Source organism: Paramormyrops kingsleyae, chromosome 6 (assembly GCF_048594095.1).
Source record: "Paramormyrops kingsleyae isolate MSU_618 chromosome 6, PKINGS_0.4, whole genome shotgun sequence".
NCBI classification, from domain to species: domain Eukaryota; kingdom Metazoa; phylum Chordata; class Actinopteri; order Osteoglossiformes; family Mormyridae; genus Paramormyrops; species Paramormyrops kingsleyae.
Genome location: NC_132802.1, coordinates 10550121 through 10568687, shown reverse-complemented (window position 1 = coordinate 10568687; position 18567 = coordinate 10550121). Strand labels below are relative to the sequence as shown.

General features: G+C 44.4%; 1 protein-coding gene across 9 annotated transcripts; it reads right to left on the bottom strand.

Moving 5' to 3' along the window:
• Positions 1 to 2579: 2579 nt before the first annotated feature.
• znf217 (zinc finger protein 217) lies at positions 2580 to 18335 on the bottom strand. 9 transcript variants are annotated; one of them, XM_072713634.1, is made up of 7 exons: positions 18049 to 18335; positions 12373 to 14010; positions 10946 to 11071; positions 10317 to 10442; positions 8195 to 9526; positions 5138 to 5268; positions 2580 to 5011 (listed from the first exon to the last, which is right to left on the bottom strand). In XM_072713634.1, exons 2-6 carry the CDS (start codon positions 13667 to 13669, stop codon positions 5159 to 5161), a joined length of 2991 nt encoding a protein of 996 aa, XP_072569735.1. In that variant the 5' UTR covers positions 13670 to 14010; positions 18049 to 18335; the 3' UTR covers positions 2580 to 5011; positions 5138 to 5158. The 9 variants fall into 9 exon arrangements, with proteins under 9 accessions (XP_072569735.1, XP_072569739.1, XP_072569738.1 ...); XM_072713638.1 differs by having other exon boundaries at positions 18059 to 18335; XM_072713637.1 differs by lacking the exon at positions 18049 to 18335 and adding an exon at positions 17475 to 18004.
• Between the last annotated feature and the right edge of the window lie 232 nt (positions 18336 to 18567).

Here is an 18567-nt window from a genome sequence, read left to right as displayed (position 1 = left end):
ATAATAGGTGAATTGGATACATGAATTATTTACAACAAAAATAGCATTGCGCCTGACGTAAACACCGCACCTTTCAGCGTAAAATCCCAGCTGTTGCCCGAACGTATGTCCCCTAGTGGATATTGATAGATCACCCCATACAAAAAGGAGATAATTACGCGAGTATAGGTGAGGTAGTTGCTCGTGAACTTTTGCATATTTATACTGTATATGTTGCAATCGTAACTTTATACGAATTAATCTGAAGGGTACCTCATTAGATAAAAAGTTTATTTCTAGCCAGTGGTGACTGTCGATCATTTAAGTTTCCAATACATTTTATTAATTGCACAAACCAACATGCTGCATAGCTGAATAATGTTCAGTCAATTTTCCAATGTAGGCCTAGTTTCTATATATGTAGTACATTAGATGGGATTACCCAGTACTGTAAAGGTTGTGTTTAAGTGCAATTCAATAATCGGAAGGTTCCCCAAGGTTAAAATCTGAACCATTTTCAACACACCTTGCAAACTCAGCAATCGTCGACATTTTGCCTTTCTGCAATCTTTTCTAACTTTTGGTGTATGGAACAGTACGAATATTGTTCAGCATCATTCTATTTATTTAGACAGCACCTATAACGGTATACCAATAACAATAAGTATATTATTTCATTGCATCCTGTATATTTCAGTAGTTCACGGTGAGGGGGATTGACTGCAGAAAAATAGAGATATTTAGTATCGTAAAAAAACTGCGCATTTTGTCATACAGACAGACTATGAGCGTTATTATGCGTCCTTATCCGTCTTTAAAATATTTGCTGTAAATCTTAACTGACCTCTGATATGGTACAGGAAACATGACTTACTCAACTGGGTCTGTATCTCCTTCTGGTGGCAGTAAACTCGCATTACGAGCATAAACCTGGCATCTACATGTTTAGCTTGAAAATCTGTCTGGCACTTAATACGCATTTCTGTCAAAAACATGTTAACAGAAAACTAATACGTCGATTTCTAACGATTCTCTCTGCACTCGTAAAAAACTTTTATTGCAATATATTTGGTGTTTAACGTGCATACTCTTCTGAAACGCAGTACTACTTACCGTCAATAGTGCAACTGGCAGAATGACGCTTATTCTGACCCATTGCTAAGTTAAAGCCGCGCATTCGTGTTTGCATAATGCTTGAATACTTCTGTCATTAACCTGGACTGGTCGTATCATCTAACCATCCGCTCCATGCACAAAGCTGTAACTAGGAGGCAGTCAGGGGCTCAGGGCTTCAAAACTGCTCCGCGTTCCCCTGGCTCACAATTAGTAGCTAGTTCACTCAGCTAAAACAAAGCAGGAAAAATGCTGTTCTGAAGAAAAAATATTTTTAGAAGCTTAAGCTGAAATTTTGCCACAAAAGAAACCCCAGAGCTAACTTAATGAATCTGGGGAGGGGTTCATCGTCATTAATATCATCATCGCCATCATCAATTTGCATGTGATACTTCGGAAGAAGTTTTTATCCTTCCCTGTATGTGCTGTAAGTTTGCGGAGCCTGGGAATCGGAGCGCGTTGCCAAGTGAATGCTCATTTAGTGATTTGTGAATTCTCAGACCCTTGGGCAATATGCACTAATGTGAGCTAATGCAATAGATTACACAGCAATAGCCTCCAGGAAGTGACAGAAAACAGATGTGGTATACTTTAAAAAAAAAAATTAAAGTCGAAGGTCTTTAATGTGCTAGAGACTGTCCCTTGTAATTTTTCCTTTGAGAGAGCAAACCGCGGTGATGCGCTCATCTCCGATTATTAGGGTTAGTGAGAATGTGTGGCTTTTTTGCAAATTGTAAAACATTGTAAACTAGTTAGATTAGGATAAGCACATACTAAAGCTCTAAATAATCTGTACAGGACCACCAAAAGCACATCACAGGCCTTTTCGACTATATAAACAATATCTGATAACAGTACATTAGCCGAACTCATTCTACCATAGATAACAAAAACAGGATCCAAACGTCACTTAAAACCCAGGCTGCGTCATTGTACGCATACCTCATGCCGCCCGTCCTCTCGCGGGTCCTACTCGGATTTACAGGTTGTAAACACTGCCCTCTAGCGACCGTTTCGCAATCTGAATTGGAGTTATATGTCGTAGGGCTGCAAGTTTTCTACACTGAGCAATTACTTAAATGGACTCTGAGCACCGAAGAGCCGCAAAAACATTTGGACTCATTATATTTATAAACAGCAGTCTGCCAAACGTTTACATTTCAACTTGTGTCCAAAAGAGAACGCCTAAAAATATTGCAGGGCTGCATCAGTTTGAGGGTCTATTTTAATGATTTGAATTCACCTCAGAATAACATTAACACATAGCAGAACAAATTATATAAATACTTTGTGTACATCATACTACCCAAAACTGTTAAATCCATCTTCATTAAACTAAAAAAAAAAAAAATTTAAATCTAACTAAAAACAGGACCTCAAATGGTGCATAGCGCTCATCCAAAGGTGTGCTTCAAATGTAGATTAGCTTCCTTCCAAACTTGGATGCAATGAAAGAAACTCTAAAGGAAAAAAGACAAACAATGCCAAACTGCAAAACTCCAAATCTATATTTACAAGTGAATGCAATTACAGTTCAACTCAAGCACAGCACTCAGAGTACGCTTACACCAGTTTTGTTCCAGGCATACAGTATGACTTGTAATAAATATATTGCAATGCTCATATCCAGATATTCCAACTGTAAAAAATGAATATTTCTACTACTGCCATGTTCAGAAATTGCTCAAAATGTGTAGGAGTGCATGCAAAATCAGGATGCTTCCTACAATATACATAAAAGGCATGTGTAAGGAACAATAAAACATTTCCAACTAAGTGTTAGAGTGTGATTTAGACAGGACAAAACAAGCCCTTGTATCGCCTTAGTTATGCTTACTTCCATTTTGTGTCTGGAATAAATCTTGCTATCGGAGATGTGTGTTTGGGGGCAGTGTTGGAGTTAGCAGCTGCCGCTATTTCTCAGTGTTTAAATGTCCAGGGAGCTTGAAACAAGAGCTGCGCTACACAGACACTTGGATGACAAAACATTCACAAAATGCACACAAAATAAAATGTAACAATCAGGGCTGGAGAATGTATTAGATATGGCTCAGATCAGGAACGATTATTCACAGGTACATTTTTATATTTTGGAAAAAAGAAATGAATTATGCAAGTTACCCTGTGACACAATCTGGACCAAATATAAACACACACGTATGAGGTGGATGTCACCCAGTACAGTTCACTTGAAATTATTCTTAATCCAAGCTAATAATTACAGCAAAAAAATAAAGAAAATTATAAATGAACCCCCTATCTGAATACAGTGATTTAAACAAATAAAAATACTATTCTTTTCAGCCAGGAATTTATGGCTATAAGTGGTTTCAAGTTTAGTTCCAGCAAAAAAAGGGGGAGACAAAATTCAATAGTTCTTATAAAACCCTCACGCAGAAAAACATAGGAAACTAACTTTACATTTTAAGGGTTAATACTCTCCAAAAACGAATGACACAGGAAATTACCTAATTAGACACGCAGAACCCAATCGGTGACCTCTGCAGTGTTCCCTGCAATAAAAGTCTCTCGGTCACCAATTGATAAATGCCAAAGGACGAACACGTCCAGAAATGTTTTTACATTCAAGAAATACAAAAAGAAAGCAAAATAAATAAACCCAAGATGTATAAATGCTGCCAACCAAACAAAAACATTCAAATATCAAAACATTATTTATATTTATATATAAAGTGTGTAACCAACATTCCCTAAAAGCACGATTTTTGACGATGTTCAATTGCAGACCTGATATTCTCACAGCTAAAGCCAGACCCCACCTGAGAGAGGTTTCTGCATCACCGGCAGCTTCGCAGTCACTGATGAGTTTATTACTAACGGCCGAAGCTGACCGTTCAGATGGTGAGGATCTAATTGTGGTGGCAGACGGCAGAGTTAATTAAATACTACTTCAAGGACAAAAGGAGGTCACTGAAACAAAAATGACACCCCGGGAAGCGTTTAAAAAGGCACAGCGTTGCCCCAAGATTCCCTCCGGATGTCGTGCGAAGGCACCCAGGCTAGTTTAACCGGCCACACCAAATGTGTGAAGCCACATCAGAACAATTATTTCTTGCAATCTATAAGTTTCCTACACATTCAATCTCAGTCAATTAAAAAAATATATAATGACCAGGCACTCTGAAGACAATATGCATCCTGATGCGTGGATTTGAGTGTTTCAGTGGTTCTGTACACCCCAAGTACACCAACAGGCAGTGTGATGAATCAAACTGCGTAACAAAGCAGCAACCAACTTCCGGGATTCTCCCATAGATTTGTTCAACACGGATGTCCCCTAGCTAGCGTCGGACTACTCGTTGCAGGCCGAGACCCCACACCCATCCTCCATTTAAGTTCTTACTATATCGTGATGTCGAACACGACGTTGCTTAATGTCCTTGTATGAACGCCTTAGATGTTATGACATCGTCTGACATTCTTATTACTTCTTGACTCCATTCAAGTTGTTTTCAACATATGAAGAAACAGATGAGAGAGTTGGGGGGCAACCTATCCTGTACCCTTGGTCATGAAGCTCATGTGCTGGGATGGTCAGTGGCTTGTAGTCTGGCACTCAAGTCAAAACCCCCAAGCAGCAACCAAGAAAAATAAAAAATTCACAAGTGAAATCTACTCCCTAGTCACTCAAATTTTATTTTCCCCAAAGTTCTCTAAGCACATACATCCTTATAGTTTACATCTGATGTGCTCATGCTAAAGTCATGAAAATGCAATATGCAGACACACACAATGTAATACATCTCGTTAGCTTTGCCAACGCCGTTCAGAGTAGTGTTTGCAGACACACACAGGTCACAGCTTATGTCAGTGGGTTACGTCTTCCTTTCCGCCGAAGTCCTCGTGTCGTGACGCATGGATGACATTGGCTGCATGGGATCTTTAGCAGCCTTTGAACCTTGAGTGAGTTGGGTGGGGGGGGGTGGGTGGGGAGAGAGAGGAGACTCATTTTAACATCAGTTCCCCCAGGGCACAATTGAAAGCAATTTACAGTAAGTACAGAGAGGTCAATCAAGGAATTTACCATCATCTGACAAATGATGTTCTAAGCATTCTTATCAGTAGGTCCACAGCGTGCATTACTCATAGTGCTGAAATTGTGTCTCCTTTGTAGCACGTTATTCAGGTAATGTTGATAGAGCAATGGCCTATTTCCTAGGAAGAGAGGGGAAACTGCTCGATTAAACGTGTCGCCGAGTGCGTCACGAGAGGCGCTTTAAAAAGCAGTGCTGTGGAAGATTTAGGAAGAGCGATCGGGGCAATTCCCCACATGAGTAGCGTGGAGATCCAGAAACGCCGAGCGACACAGACAAGCAAGCTTTCTGGAGAACGTAGCTACTCAACACCATGGGTATAAAAAAAAAAAAATAAAAAAAAAACTCCAGGAGGATACGGGGTTGAATACGAGAGCTGTGGTTGATGCTGGAGAGCAGGGCTGGTAACTAGAGGGTCTAGAATGTGAGCCCCCCCCCCCCCCCCACCACACACACACACACACACACACACACACACACACACACACACACACACACACACACACACACACACACACACACACACACACACACACACACACACACACCACCAAGTGACAAAAACCACAGAAACATGAGGTGCTGCGGCGAGCAGCCCTGCACAAGGCGCTGGGTGGGTTACTTTGGACTGGCTGTTGACCCCGAACACATTGGCTCATCAGCACCGACACGGGCGGCCTGAGTCAACAGCTGTAGTTTTGCAAGCCTCCCACCGCTGCCTCAGCTTAAGAGTGCCTTACTACCTTAAGATGCATCTTTTATTAGACTTTTAAAAAACAACTACCTGTGCTTGCATATTGTAATCGCTCCCTAAATAATACATTGTATAAAGCTTCCAGGTAAAATATGAAGAACATATTTGATTCCTGCCGAATCACGTGGCGTGCCATTCTCATAACAGCCGAGTGTGGCCACAGTGTGGCGCCATTCTCATAACAGCCAAGTGTGAGCACCGTGGCCACAGTGTGGCGCCATTCTCATAACAGCCAAGTGTGGCCACGTGGCCACAATGTAGAGACGCAAGGCGCAACGGAAACGTACAAAGAGGAAAACATGAAAGGAAACGCGAATGAACGGGGTCTGCAGTCGGCTGCTGTGGGAAAGGAAAAAGAAAAAACCATATCAAAAAAAATGTGTCTGGAGAGTCTGCTGGGGGAGGGGGGGCAGACGGTTACAGTAATGGCGGGTCACCCTGGGCCGGGTGCCAGTTTCTGGGCCAGGGACGAGCCCCTTAGCCTTCAGCGAGCGGAGCTGCTGATCTGTACTCAGAGATGGCTCTATGATGTAGAATAATTTGCGCGCAGAGCAAAGGTCACTACACTGATTTTTCTGGGGAGGAAATGGAAAAGCCCCAAAGTTACAGAGTCAGGCGATAAGTGGGTGTGCAAAGCTCTGGGCTTCACTACGCTGCGCCGTTTATAAATGTTCAGTAAGATCCTGAAGGGCCTGGCGAATCTGGCCGGTGAACAAGCCGATCACACCTGAAAGGCTGCATTCACACACAAACGCAAAACAAACATCTTTCCAATGGGCAGTGTCGAGTCTCTTCTATTAAGGATCCCAGTATAGATATTCACCAGCGTCAAATTGCTCTTAGGCTACGCAGTGTCACAAAAAAGATTAGTTTAGGAAATAACCTCATTACTAACCTCATTTTCATTTGGTGCGTGTGATGCCTTTCTTTAAAAATCTCAAGTCTGCAGCGGCCGGAAAAGCAAAACTAAGCAGCTCCACTTTAACCACACTGTTAGCAATCTGTATATATAATGGAGATACTGTGGAAAATATGCTAAAATACTCAAGAAACATTATGCTGTAACGTTAGTGGCAGACATTAGTAAATCCCAAACACTCCAGAGTACTACAGAGAACAGATACCCAACCAGCTATCATATTTTAAACCAGTCAGCTTTCAGATACCTAAGCTGATAAAAGCTTAAGCAATTACAGCAAACCATTAATTTTGCTGTGTTTGATACCATGTATTTTATGCAATGACAAATAAAGCTTCTTCTTCTTCTACAATGTTTTGCTGTAATAAATTACCATGTAATAAATTACCATTTATTACTTGACAGACACTACACAGCCTATCAATTTACTTACAACAAAACTTTGGCCAACAGTAAAGTCTGCACAACATAACATGCTAATCTCCCGCTATTAAGATGGACCAGAATACACCACTAATTTTTGCTCCATTATAATTCTTTACTGGGCCATACCCAGAGGTTTTAGTGCTGCAACAAACCCAGAAGTCACACAAATTATTTCTGTGATGAATGCCTTTAAGACAGGACTATTTAGACTGCAACTTCAGGCTTGTTTAAACACCGAGCCATCACAAAAACTGCCTTGTAAAACTGGGGTTTCGTTCTAAATCCAATTCAAAAAGCCATTTCAGTAAATATTCTGAGAGTCAGGTACCACCAGTATAACAATCTCTGTTTTGGCAGAGACGGGTCTAGTGGAACCAGGGACTGCTCAAAACGAAGCATTATATTTGTTGCCAATGTGACATTTTTTCTAGCGCTTATCTGAGAGGATTGCAGGGATTTTTAACTAAGCTTAAACTTGTCCTTAGCTTTCCACCCCCATTTACTTATTTCCTTACACACACACACACACACACACACACACACACACACACACAAATTTCACTTATATACTATAAATATAAAGTTTAAAGTACATACTTTTGTTGTCAAATGACTATTCTTATTACAATAGAATTTGCAACATGCTATTTTTGGACAGTTCACTAGGTTCATGGATCCAAATATTAATAAATTAATATTTTTGAAATAAATTGAGTAACTGTATGCACTGAGCGGGCTTGGAACATTGAACACCTTGCTCAAATCAAAACCCCCGATTATAATGAGGAAGAGAGATACGACACCCATCCTGGCCTAAATAAGCCTATTTCTTAGCGACAGAGTCCAGCAGCAGCTTGCTTGCGTGGCCCGAGGCGAGTGGAGTCTGGACACCGAGACACCCAGCAGAGGAGAGCCCAGCGACGGGTTAAATTAGCGGGACGCGCTCACCTGCTGTGGAGGAGAGGACACCCCCATGGCTGGACCCGGCCACGACAGGATGGTAGAGGGAAGCCAGGTCGCTGGGGCTGTACGACCTCAGGATGTTGATCACGTTCCAGTCCATGTCTCCCGCTGGTGTGGAGGTCGATTTGGCAGGGGCCAAGGACTGAGGCATTTTAGAGGCGGGGCTCCTGGGCGCTGGGGCTCTGATGTTACTATTCTTCCCTGGGGGCAGCAGTCGGCCATGGATGTCACCCTGCCAGGCCTCGCCGGCTTCCGGATCCCGCACCGTGGTGCCGGAAAACTTCCGCCTCTTGGTGTGCGGCTCCCCGAAGTCCATCTGCGAGAGGCTGCCGAAGCGAGCGGACAAGCACGAGCGCATGGTGTCCGCGGGCCAGACGGCGCTGTTCCGGGCTTGCCGGGCCTTCTGTCCAGGCCCGTTGTGATCCGGGGGGCTCGGCCTGGCGCCCACGGCGACGCCGTCCCGTCGGTAGTTGCCATTCGGTTCCGGGTGCCGCTCCGGTAACCTGGTGATCTCTGGCCGGGCCCCAAGATGCGGATTGGGCTGGGTGGGACGGCGGGGCTCCGCCGACAGCGAGGGCCTGATGGCCTGGGAGGGCAGCGGATGCTGGCTGGGGGGGGGCGGCGGCTTCTCGGCGGGCTTGCCGGACTGAGGGGGAGGGGATTTAGTCCGGCGGGGGTGCCTGCTGTAGGGGGACTGCAGCGGGGCGACGTCTTTGCCCTCCAGGGCGGGGGGACAGCCTGTGTGGCGCCTCAGCTTGATGGCTGCCAATGACAAGCGGGGGCGCCTCTTCTTGGCCGCATCCCCATTCTCCTTATGACTGAGTGCCTTGTGCATCAGCAAGACTTCTGGGTAGAGGGTCTTAAAGGTGCAAAGGGGACAGGCACTGGTGACCAATGAGCTCCTCGGCAACGTCACCATGGCGACGGAAAGCGACATCTTGACGGACAGGTTTAAGGGCGACTCTACGCATTCCTGGTCGACGCCCGATGCTTCCTCCTCCTTGGGAGAGGCGCGGCAGGCGGCGCTGTTGGCGGCCCCCGTACTCGCCTTCTCCGGGTCGCTCGGCCCCTTCTCGTCCGCTTCACTCACCCCTCCCAGGCAGGGGGCGCCATTGTTCCTCTGTGCGCCCTCAGTGCTTCCAGCCAACGTGGAGCACACCTTTTCCTTGGAGTCCTCGGGAGTGGGAGACGGCGACACGGATTTGACAGACGGCCCCGTTTCGGGCACGTCCTTGTGGCGTCGGTCTTGGTGATATCGCAGGGAGGTTTTCTGAGCCGCGGCGTAATCGCAGTGTTCACATTTGTAAGGTTTCTCACCTGCAGGAAACAGACGGTAAAAGCGGGTGTCAGACAAACTGGACAGGCTGAACCGGGCTTGGCCTGGCCTTCTGGCATTCCAGCAACCTTTACACCCCCTCCCCCCCGATCCCTCCCTCGAACCCTCCCCTGCTCAGCAAAATTTACTGGCTTGTCTGTCTGGAGGGCCTGCCTGGTTAAAAGTCCACAGCCAATTCTTAATCCCAATCCAGCCTTGGACCAAACAGAGTAATTTCAGCAGCCAATCAGCTATTGCTTCAAATTTTCAAAGGGCAAAACATTTTAAGGATCTCAATTTTAAGCTTCAAAAATTCAAGAACTGCCAGGTAAAGACTTTACCACGGCAAATAAGGCAAATTACGGACAGACGGCTAACATCCTGCAAAAACAGGAACAGCTTGAAATAGCAGTACAGCCCCTGATAGATGCTATGTTCTACAAAGTAAAATGGGGATATTTTAGAAGAGTCACAAATTACACATTCTACCTGTCTGAAACACCACAAATGCCAATGAGAGAGAAGGTCCGGTAGTAAACAGTAAAACCCGCAAGGGGTGGCGGTGGGGGGGATAAATAAATCACAAACATATTCGACATTTTCACCTTCCCTCATTTTTTGTTGCATTACATATAACTATAACTTAGCATTTAAAACAGACTAACTGCTGGAACAGCCGTGTTAAAGCCATTAGTAAACAAAGTATGCTAAGAAACATTCAGAAGAACAGGCCTGAAGACCCAGGACCGTCTTCTGAAAAAACACCCATCCTCAAGTAATAGTGAGATTAACCTGTATGCGTCCTGAGGTGAATATTGAGGTAATAATTGGAACGGAAAGACTTTCCACAGTAACTGCATTCCTTTGAGGGTGCGAGAATCTTCAGCTTTGATGGGTCAAAGCCATCTTCACTTTTATCTGTGGTACACAGAGAGGCAAAGGTTATATTTTTACAACAAAGTTGCCGCTAGTGTCAACTTCCTTCAGTAGTTATTCCATGATTTAACCAGTAGAGGGAGTTCAAACACAGAAAACTGGATGCAAGGAATCATGACAGACTTTCATCCTACTTGTTCTTCTTTTAAAAAAGATCAAATTAGCAGGGGAGGGAATAAAACAACATTATCCAAATGCTAATGAGAGAGAAGGTCCGGTAGTAAACAGTAAAACCCGTAGGGGTGGGGGGGAAATAAATAAATAAATCACTTAAACACATTCGACATTTTCACCTTCCCTCATTTTTTGTTGCATTACATATAACTATAACTTAGCATTTAAAACACACTTTAACTGCTGGAACAGCCGTGTTAAAGCCATTAGCAAACAAAGTATGCTAAGAAACATTCAGAAGAACAGGCCTGAAGACCCAGGACCGTCTTCTGAAAAAACACCCATCCTCAAGTAATAATAGTGAGATTAACCTGTATGCGTCCTGAGGTGAATATTGAGGTAATAATTGGAACGGAAAGACTTTCCACAGTAACTGCATTCCTTTAAGGGTGCGAGAATCTTCAGCTTTGATGGGTCAAAGCCATCTTCACTTTTATCTGTGGTACACAGAGAGGCAAAGGTTATATTTTTACAACAAAGTTGCCACTAGAGTCAGTTTCTTTCAGTAGTTATTCCATGATTTAACCAGTAGAGGGAGTTCAAACACAGAAAAGTGGATGCAAGGAATCATGACAGACTTTCATCCTACTAGTTCTTTTTAAAAAAAGATCAAATTAGCAGGGGAGGGAATAAAACAACATTATCCAAATGCTAATGATGGCTTCATCTATTTTAAGAAAGAGAGGCAGTGAGACTGTCTTTTAGAATACTTTTTTTTTCCTTTTTTAACAGGTCGTGGTTTATCATGTGACATTTTCACAGTGTATCTGCAAGAGGCAGCCAAAATTAGCTTGTTTGCTACTCTTTACAATATGAGCAGCTCGGCCTTAATGGCAGCCTAATGCACTGGAGAAGAAAAAGAAAAAAACACAGAAACAACATCTGGGGAAGAACATCTTTTCCAACCTTCTACACACTTCCTTCTTGCTTAGCTGCAAAAATTACCTTAAAAACACGTTTCATTTTTAGACTATTCTCTTATTCTCTCCCAAGTTCCTCATTTCATATTCCACTGAATCATGCTCTTTTTAATTCTTTCAACATTTTTTTTTTTGCTATGACAAGCAATAACTTATTGATAAGCATGATTAACATCATGTGTAATGAAGAGCTTCTTTTTCATTTACACGGCAGAGAAACAATCCAGAGAATGTTCAAAATGGTTTATTCTGCAGATTAACCATGCGGTCATTCGACTCTGAGCCAATGAAAACTTCCATCCCCTATAACAGGACCCACCCCCCCCAACTTAATGCAGCTGCTGCTGCTTGGACTCTGATCTTTCACTGGATAGAAACACTGGTTTCGCTGAGCACAGCCCCAGCTACTTGGCTTAGGGCAGAAGCCTGTTAACGAAAGAAAATCAGGGCAAAGCATCCACTGCATTTAAGCAGAATGCAGCACAGGAAGGGTATAGCACTCAGTTACATACATAAAAGATATATGAAATACAGGACAACTAATTACAAACCTACTAACACAGTGAATCATTTATCCCCCTGAGCTACATTAATTTTATAGGCTTTTCAGTTAAAGGGCCAATTTAGTCATTTAAAACTGAATTAATCTGGAAAAGCACGGCAGCTTTTCAAAATACAGCACAGTCGGTTCTCTATGCAAAGCTACTAGAGACACATAAAGGGGACACTGGCCCACGGACCGCAGGGTGCTGAGGTCTGGCCCTCGTCCCTCTGGGTGAGACTGACACTGCGGGGTTTGTGGAGGCCAAGGCCCTTACCTGACTGACAGGCGTCAGCTGGCCCTCCCTCCTCCGAGCCGTCCTCCGAGGCCTCCTCGGCACGGTCCAGCTGAGCGCCCTGCTTGCCATCCACAGACGTGGTGGGGCTCTCGGCACCGCCCCTGTCTTTCTTGTGCACCCTGGAGTGCAAAACCAGCTGGTGGTAGGTTCGAAATGTCTTGCCACAGTCTTTACACCGGGTCGGCTTCTCTTTGGCCAACGACTTGGGGTCTGGCTCTGGCGACGGGGTCCCCCCACCGAAGCGCTTCGACCTCAGCTCGCGCTTGAAGCCGTCCTTGGACTTGCTGCTACGGCCCCCGGACCAGATCTCTCCCAGCTCCTCCTTGTCCGAGCCGGAATCCTCGACGTCGGAGCCGGCATCGGGACCCAGATCCTTGGCCAACCCCGGCCCCACGGCGATCTTGCCCTTCGTGGCCAGTTGCCAGGCCTGGTAGGTGTTAAAGGGGTCCAGCTCGGCGATCCACCTGGCGGGCCTCTCCGAACGGGCCCTCGTGTTTGACACCGGCGGCGGACGGAGCCCCAGGAGCTTCAGGAAGGACTGCTGGGAGAGCGAGGCCTCCTGCGAAATGCAAGGCTCCTTGCACGCGCCCTCGTCTTCGTTGGGGTCTGAGTCTCGGTTGTGCACCTTGCTGTGCTCTGCCAGGACGTCCTTATTGGGGAAGAAGAAGCCGCAGACCATGCACATGCGATACGGGGAGCTGACGGTTGGCACGGCTGCCTGGTCCACCACCACGTGGTTGATGGTGGCAGGGCTCTCCAGGTCCTGCTGCACCTTGTTCCTGGCGCCAGCCTTGCCACCGTGAGTCCTCATGTGGTTCTTGAGGAACCAGGGTTCCCGGAACCGCCTGCCACATAGGCCACAGCTATAGGTGAAGGAGTCCCTGTGCTTCCTCATGTGGGCCTCAAGTTCGCTGGCGTCCTGCACGGACTGGCCGCACACCACGCAGCTGAGGTCGTCGTCCGCCTCCGCCGCCGGAGGTCGGATCCGCTCGCTGGGGCTCAAGAACTCCGCCTCCACGCGCAGCACGGCTGGCCCAAACAACGTGGTGGGATGCTGGGTGAGCACATGCGGACTCAGCTCATCCTGGTGCTGGAATGTCCGGTCGCAGAACATGCAGTCGGCCGTCTGGCTGCCGTCGGCGGGCTTCTCGGCAACGGTGCCGTGCGGCGTCATGCTGGAGCCCATGCCGGGCATGTTGGCGTTGGCATCGTTTAGAAGGTCCTGTCCCAGTCCGTCGGGACTCTCTATGTACGATATCAGTGGGTGAGTGGGCATGGCTCACAGAGAACAGAAGCAATAATTGTCTCAAATGCAATTCGGAAGCCTCAGAAAAAAAGACCCAAAAAATTAAGCAATTGATTTTGACCTTGCGGACAACAAGAGGGGAAAACTGGCCGGAAAAGTAATTTTCAAAAATCCTTTTGGCTTCCTGCTGCACATCACCGGAGCCCCAATATATAACGCCAAAAACCGCCGCCAAAAACTTCACAAACGGCCATGAGAAATTCCGCGAGTCCCCCGCGAGAAAGTCGAGGCTTGACTATTAGTTATACCAGAGTCTGGCCTGACAGATTCTTATCTTGACACAGTCAGCAATAGCTTGTCACACGTGGTACCTGTAAAGAAATAAAAAAGGGAGGGGGGAAAAAAGGCATGAGTTTAGGTCCTGCAATGCATTCATCTCCATACATCTGGAGAAAAGAAACTGGACACTACCAGTATCACCTACACACACACTTTAAATGGAACAGGAAATAATATTCAACAGGTTTAACAGATTTCCTTAATGCAAAGCATCACAAAACTGAACCGTCTTGTGATACTGCCCATTCTTTTGCAGGTATAAGGAATCCATGCAGCATAAACGTCAAGTTTAGCACGACTGATCTAACGTCACACTTCCCCTGGCGTCGGGTCGAGCGACTAACTTGCGTACTACAGAGTGAAACGACACTACAAGGGGAACGACGTAGGTCATCTGCTCAGATGAGAAGTTTCTTTAAACCAAAGAAAAGACACCAACACTGCAGGCCAAACAAAGGGACATACAATGAGCAATGCAACCAAATAAATCAAGCAAGTCCCAACACCAGAAGCCTGTCTGTAAAACGCCACATTTATGACCTATTCAGTTTTGGCATAAGAAATATGAATAAACTATTGGGAATAAACTACAGGGAATAAAAATTTTAAATACAGCATGAACTACAAACACAAAAACACTGAATTAACAACTTGCTAAAGCAAAATACGAAATACCATCATTAAACCAGTACCATAAAGTCACTGTGGAAGTAAAATTGGACATTGACAGGCCCAGAAGAGGCGGATTTCTGCTAATGGCAAAAACAAACCTTATAAGAGACCTTATTTACAGCTGCCTCATTTAAAAAGTCAATTGTCAAGACAATGGGCTTCATTTCTGCTTTTCTGGCTTCTGTGCTGCATTGTGTTTGATCTGAGAGACTTAATCCTACACCTTCTGGAGAAGAGCAGGCAAAAGAGATATGAAAGCTAGGAAACCTTCTCACCACATTTCTATCAAGGCAATGAGTTTTTACATAACTGTTCCACCAAACTACTGCTAAATCTAGAGACAAAAATCCTGCAAACCACATTTGCAGTTTGACAAGGCCACAAACATCTGTTTCTGACTGAAGACCACAACAGAGAGGCTACTTCATTCCTGCACCCAGACATCCGAACGGGATAACCTAAAATGCGCAGCGAGACGTTTTCAAGTCAGATATCGCACCGCCTAAAAAAAATCAGATACAGAAAAAGACACAAATATCCTGACTAAGGTTTCAATTCTACTGGATAAAAATTCCCCCACCAGAGGGAAAGTTTTATTCAAAGGAGCTATTCTCTATAAAAAAAGGGCAACATTCCCATTTTAACAAAACTTCCTCAGCGCCATCTTCACAAAGCAGAACTACACCAACAGCTACACACACAACACTACATAAAAAAAGAAAGTGAAAGACAGAACGTCTACAAGCAGAGAATGCAGCTTCCATTTTTATCCCAAGCCTTTATCCTGCAGTTTAACACAAGTGCTGACAATACACACTCCAAAATGGCATTCCTCATCGAGCTTGTCAAGGACTGCAACGTCCTCAAACAGAAATAAGCTGCAGAATACTTCTGATATGAAAAAAAAACAACTACCAAGAATCAAACCACACATATTGCTTGTGACTGAAATATTCCATTTTTATAAAAGTTATGTTTTACTTTGAAAAACTCTGTGCTTTTAACACTTCATACAGGATCAAATAATCCACATACCATGCTGTGGGCATATCAAACACTCAGACAAAGCCAGTAACAGTCATTTCAAAACCTATTTTTCCAATCCTCCCCACAAATGAATGACAAGCATGTTTACTGCCTGCCCGTTAGGTGTCTGCCCAGGGATCAAGTAAAACAAGTTTCTCTCTGCTTTCGCCCTTAATCTGGCAGCCCGCCAGCCCTATATGAGAAGCTCCAGTATCCATCCCACCTTCCGCTAAAGTTTACCAGATTATCACCAACACATGGAGGCCAGAATTCTGCTTTCACAAACGTCAGCAAGAACACAGCAATAATCTTCCTGGAGATTTTTTTTTTTTAATTTTCCATCTAAATATTTCACTTCAAAAACTACACTCCTACTTTTTAAGATCACTAATCAGTATTATCATAGGAAGCAGAAAAATACACCCTGGCTAATACAGAAGCAACTGAAAACTAGTGTAATCCCAAGACACTGGTTTCTGCTGCAAGCAGGTCTAGGGGCCAGCTGTTGCTTCCCCTAATTCTTTTGTTGCAGGGCTCTCCATGAATCGCCTGGGACCCATACAAAAGAACAACGGCTTGTTACATTCTGGCAAAAATCATCTGAAGCTTTCGAGCATGATCCGAGAAAGAGAGAGAGAGAGAGAGAGAGAGCGAGAGAGAGAGAGAGAGACTCGTTATGCACAGCATACTATGCGGCCAAATGACTTTTAAAAATCCCACACGCCGGAAAAAAAAAGATCAAATGCTCCACCAGGTGCTAATTCAACTAAGGAAGGAAGAAAAGAAAGTCATACAATGTGAATAATGCAGGAAAACAGAGCAGGGAGCGAAGTTCGCCATTCGCGCATAGATGACACCCCTACCGTTTAACCGCAAACTTCTCGTACTTCTCGTAAAGATAGTTAAACGTCTTAAAGCCCAACGTGGTGTTTTTTTCCAAACAATCCGCAGCAGCTTGATATGAACTTTAAAATCAAACGGACTCACCCTTCATTCCGCCTAGGCAAATTATTCAATCGAAAAGATTATTTTGTGTTATTATAGTATATGTAGAAAGTGCATGACACATAAAACCTGTTATTCTTGACGCGGCCAGGGAGCCCAAATCTAAGGGATCCTCAACACACCCATACGGGCTGATTGCGTGGATGCTTACGCTGTTACTATTGTTATTCGTGCTCTGATGGCTTTTAGTAGACTTTTAGATACCAGAAAGCACTCATTCATTACTCGGCGAGCGTTTACCTGCCGTCGTTCTACTTTTAAAACGGGCTTGCAGTGTAACTCGCTTCGCCACGCCGAACATTACGCTTCACCCGAATATGTAGTAGGAAATGGAGCGTTATGACATGGAGATTTTCGAGCCGATGTGAAAGAAAGACGCTTCTCCTTCGCCTAGAAACATGACCGCCAGGGAGCTGCGAGTCCCTCAAGGACAGGATCCCACTGTTTTCTGCCAGCCAGTGAAATATCGCTCATTTCCTGACACGTGTTTAAGCTTTTACTTTAATTTCTGCAGGACTGCTGTACAAGTCAGTACATAATGAGTCATATTGACAAGAATCACACTCATACTTTTCATGTGTAATATATGAATACATATATAAACATGTATGCATTGGGAATATAAGTGCATATAATTATCATATTTGTGGAAAAAATACATTCGACGACCTTTAACTGAAAGTTATCAATTAAGCCATTTTTAAGTTTTAAATTTTAAAGTTCATATACAGTTTTGGTGAAGGAAGAATATATAATATAGAATAATTTCTCAGTATAAAGAAAAACTAATTACCCATTATGTTCCAAAATCAAATGAAGACTCCGGGAACCCGCCTCTAACTAGTGAAACTCAGAAGATAATGGCTATAGCGGCTCTTCAGATGCTCCCAGTACAGCAGGAGTTAGTTCATCTATCAGTAAACCAGCTAGCCAACTATTTCCGTATGTCAGCTTCCGTCCGAACTACTCGTTATAATACTTATGACCCACTTAAGCTAATAGGTAGTGGTGGCTATATGGGGAATATAAGCCAAGTCATATGAACTAATGTACAATACAAGGCTGCTTTGTTACCAGCATATTACAGTAGTTTGCTCAATAATGTATAATGGCATGATTCGTCGGTATTGCCCTCCTGTCATATGTATAATTGATTTATTCGTTAAAATGATGCGCAGTATTCGGTTTGCGCGTGAACCGAGGCTCGCCGGCGCCGCACGTTCCGCTCGCAAGAGTGAATGAAGAAGCGCGCGGCAGAAAGTTACAAACAAGGTGCTGCGCCTCGCGAGGATGCACCGCTCGCCTGTTAGCTAAGCTAGCTACTGATAGAAGAATGGCTCACAAACCACATAAAGAAAAGCACTTACCGATACCCACCAGCATTTTAACAGACCACATCGAGCACGCCCTAAACGAACACGAATAGCTCTCTCACTTCTCTTAAAGTAAAACAACAAACTTTTTCCCTTCTTCTCTCCTGATATATACTTTAGCCAACTTGTAGCTAGCTAGCGTTAGCGACTCAGTGTTTGTAAATCTCACACTATGCAGCTGTTGCACTCCTAGGCGCGCACTCCCCAGCCAACGACCGTCGCGGCGCGTGCACATCCAGCGCTGCGGGGTGATCACGTGTACGCAACTTGTTCACCGGTGCTTAATTATTCCATTATTCTTTCGTCTGTTTCATTTCTACGCTTCTTTTTGAGTAGAATGAGGTGGAGTAACAGAACATACACCTGACACACAATAGTCGTGTTTGTATAAAGTTTGGGAGACACTGGTTGGCATTTCTTCACTATACATAAACTGACGAAGTGCAATAATTTTGTGTTGCTGTTATTCATAGATATAGGTCATACTGGTTAACGTTATCTAATCTATGTATA

What these genes read in the sequence shown, in the direction of transcription:
- znf217 (XM_072713634.1), bottom strand. Translation starts at nt 13,669, where the DNA reads ATGCCCACTCACCCACTGATATCGTACATAGAGAGTCCCGACGGACTG. An exon ending in AGCTGACGCCTGTCAGTCAG is followed by an intron (nt 11,072 to 12,372) that starts GTAAGGGCCTTG and finishes TGTGTACCACAG; the next exon opens with ATAAAAGTGAAGATGGCTTT. An exon ending in TCACCTCAGGACGCATACAG is followed by an intron (nt 9,527 to 10,316) that starts GTTAATCTCACT and finishes TGTTTCCTGCAG; the next exon opens with GTGAGAAACCTTACAAATGT.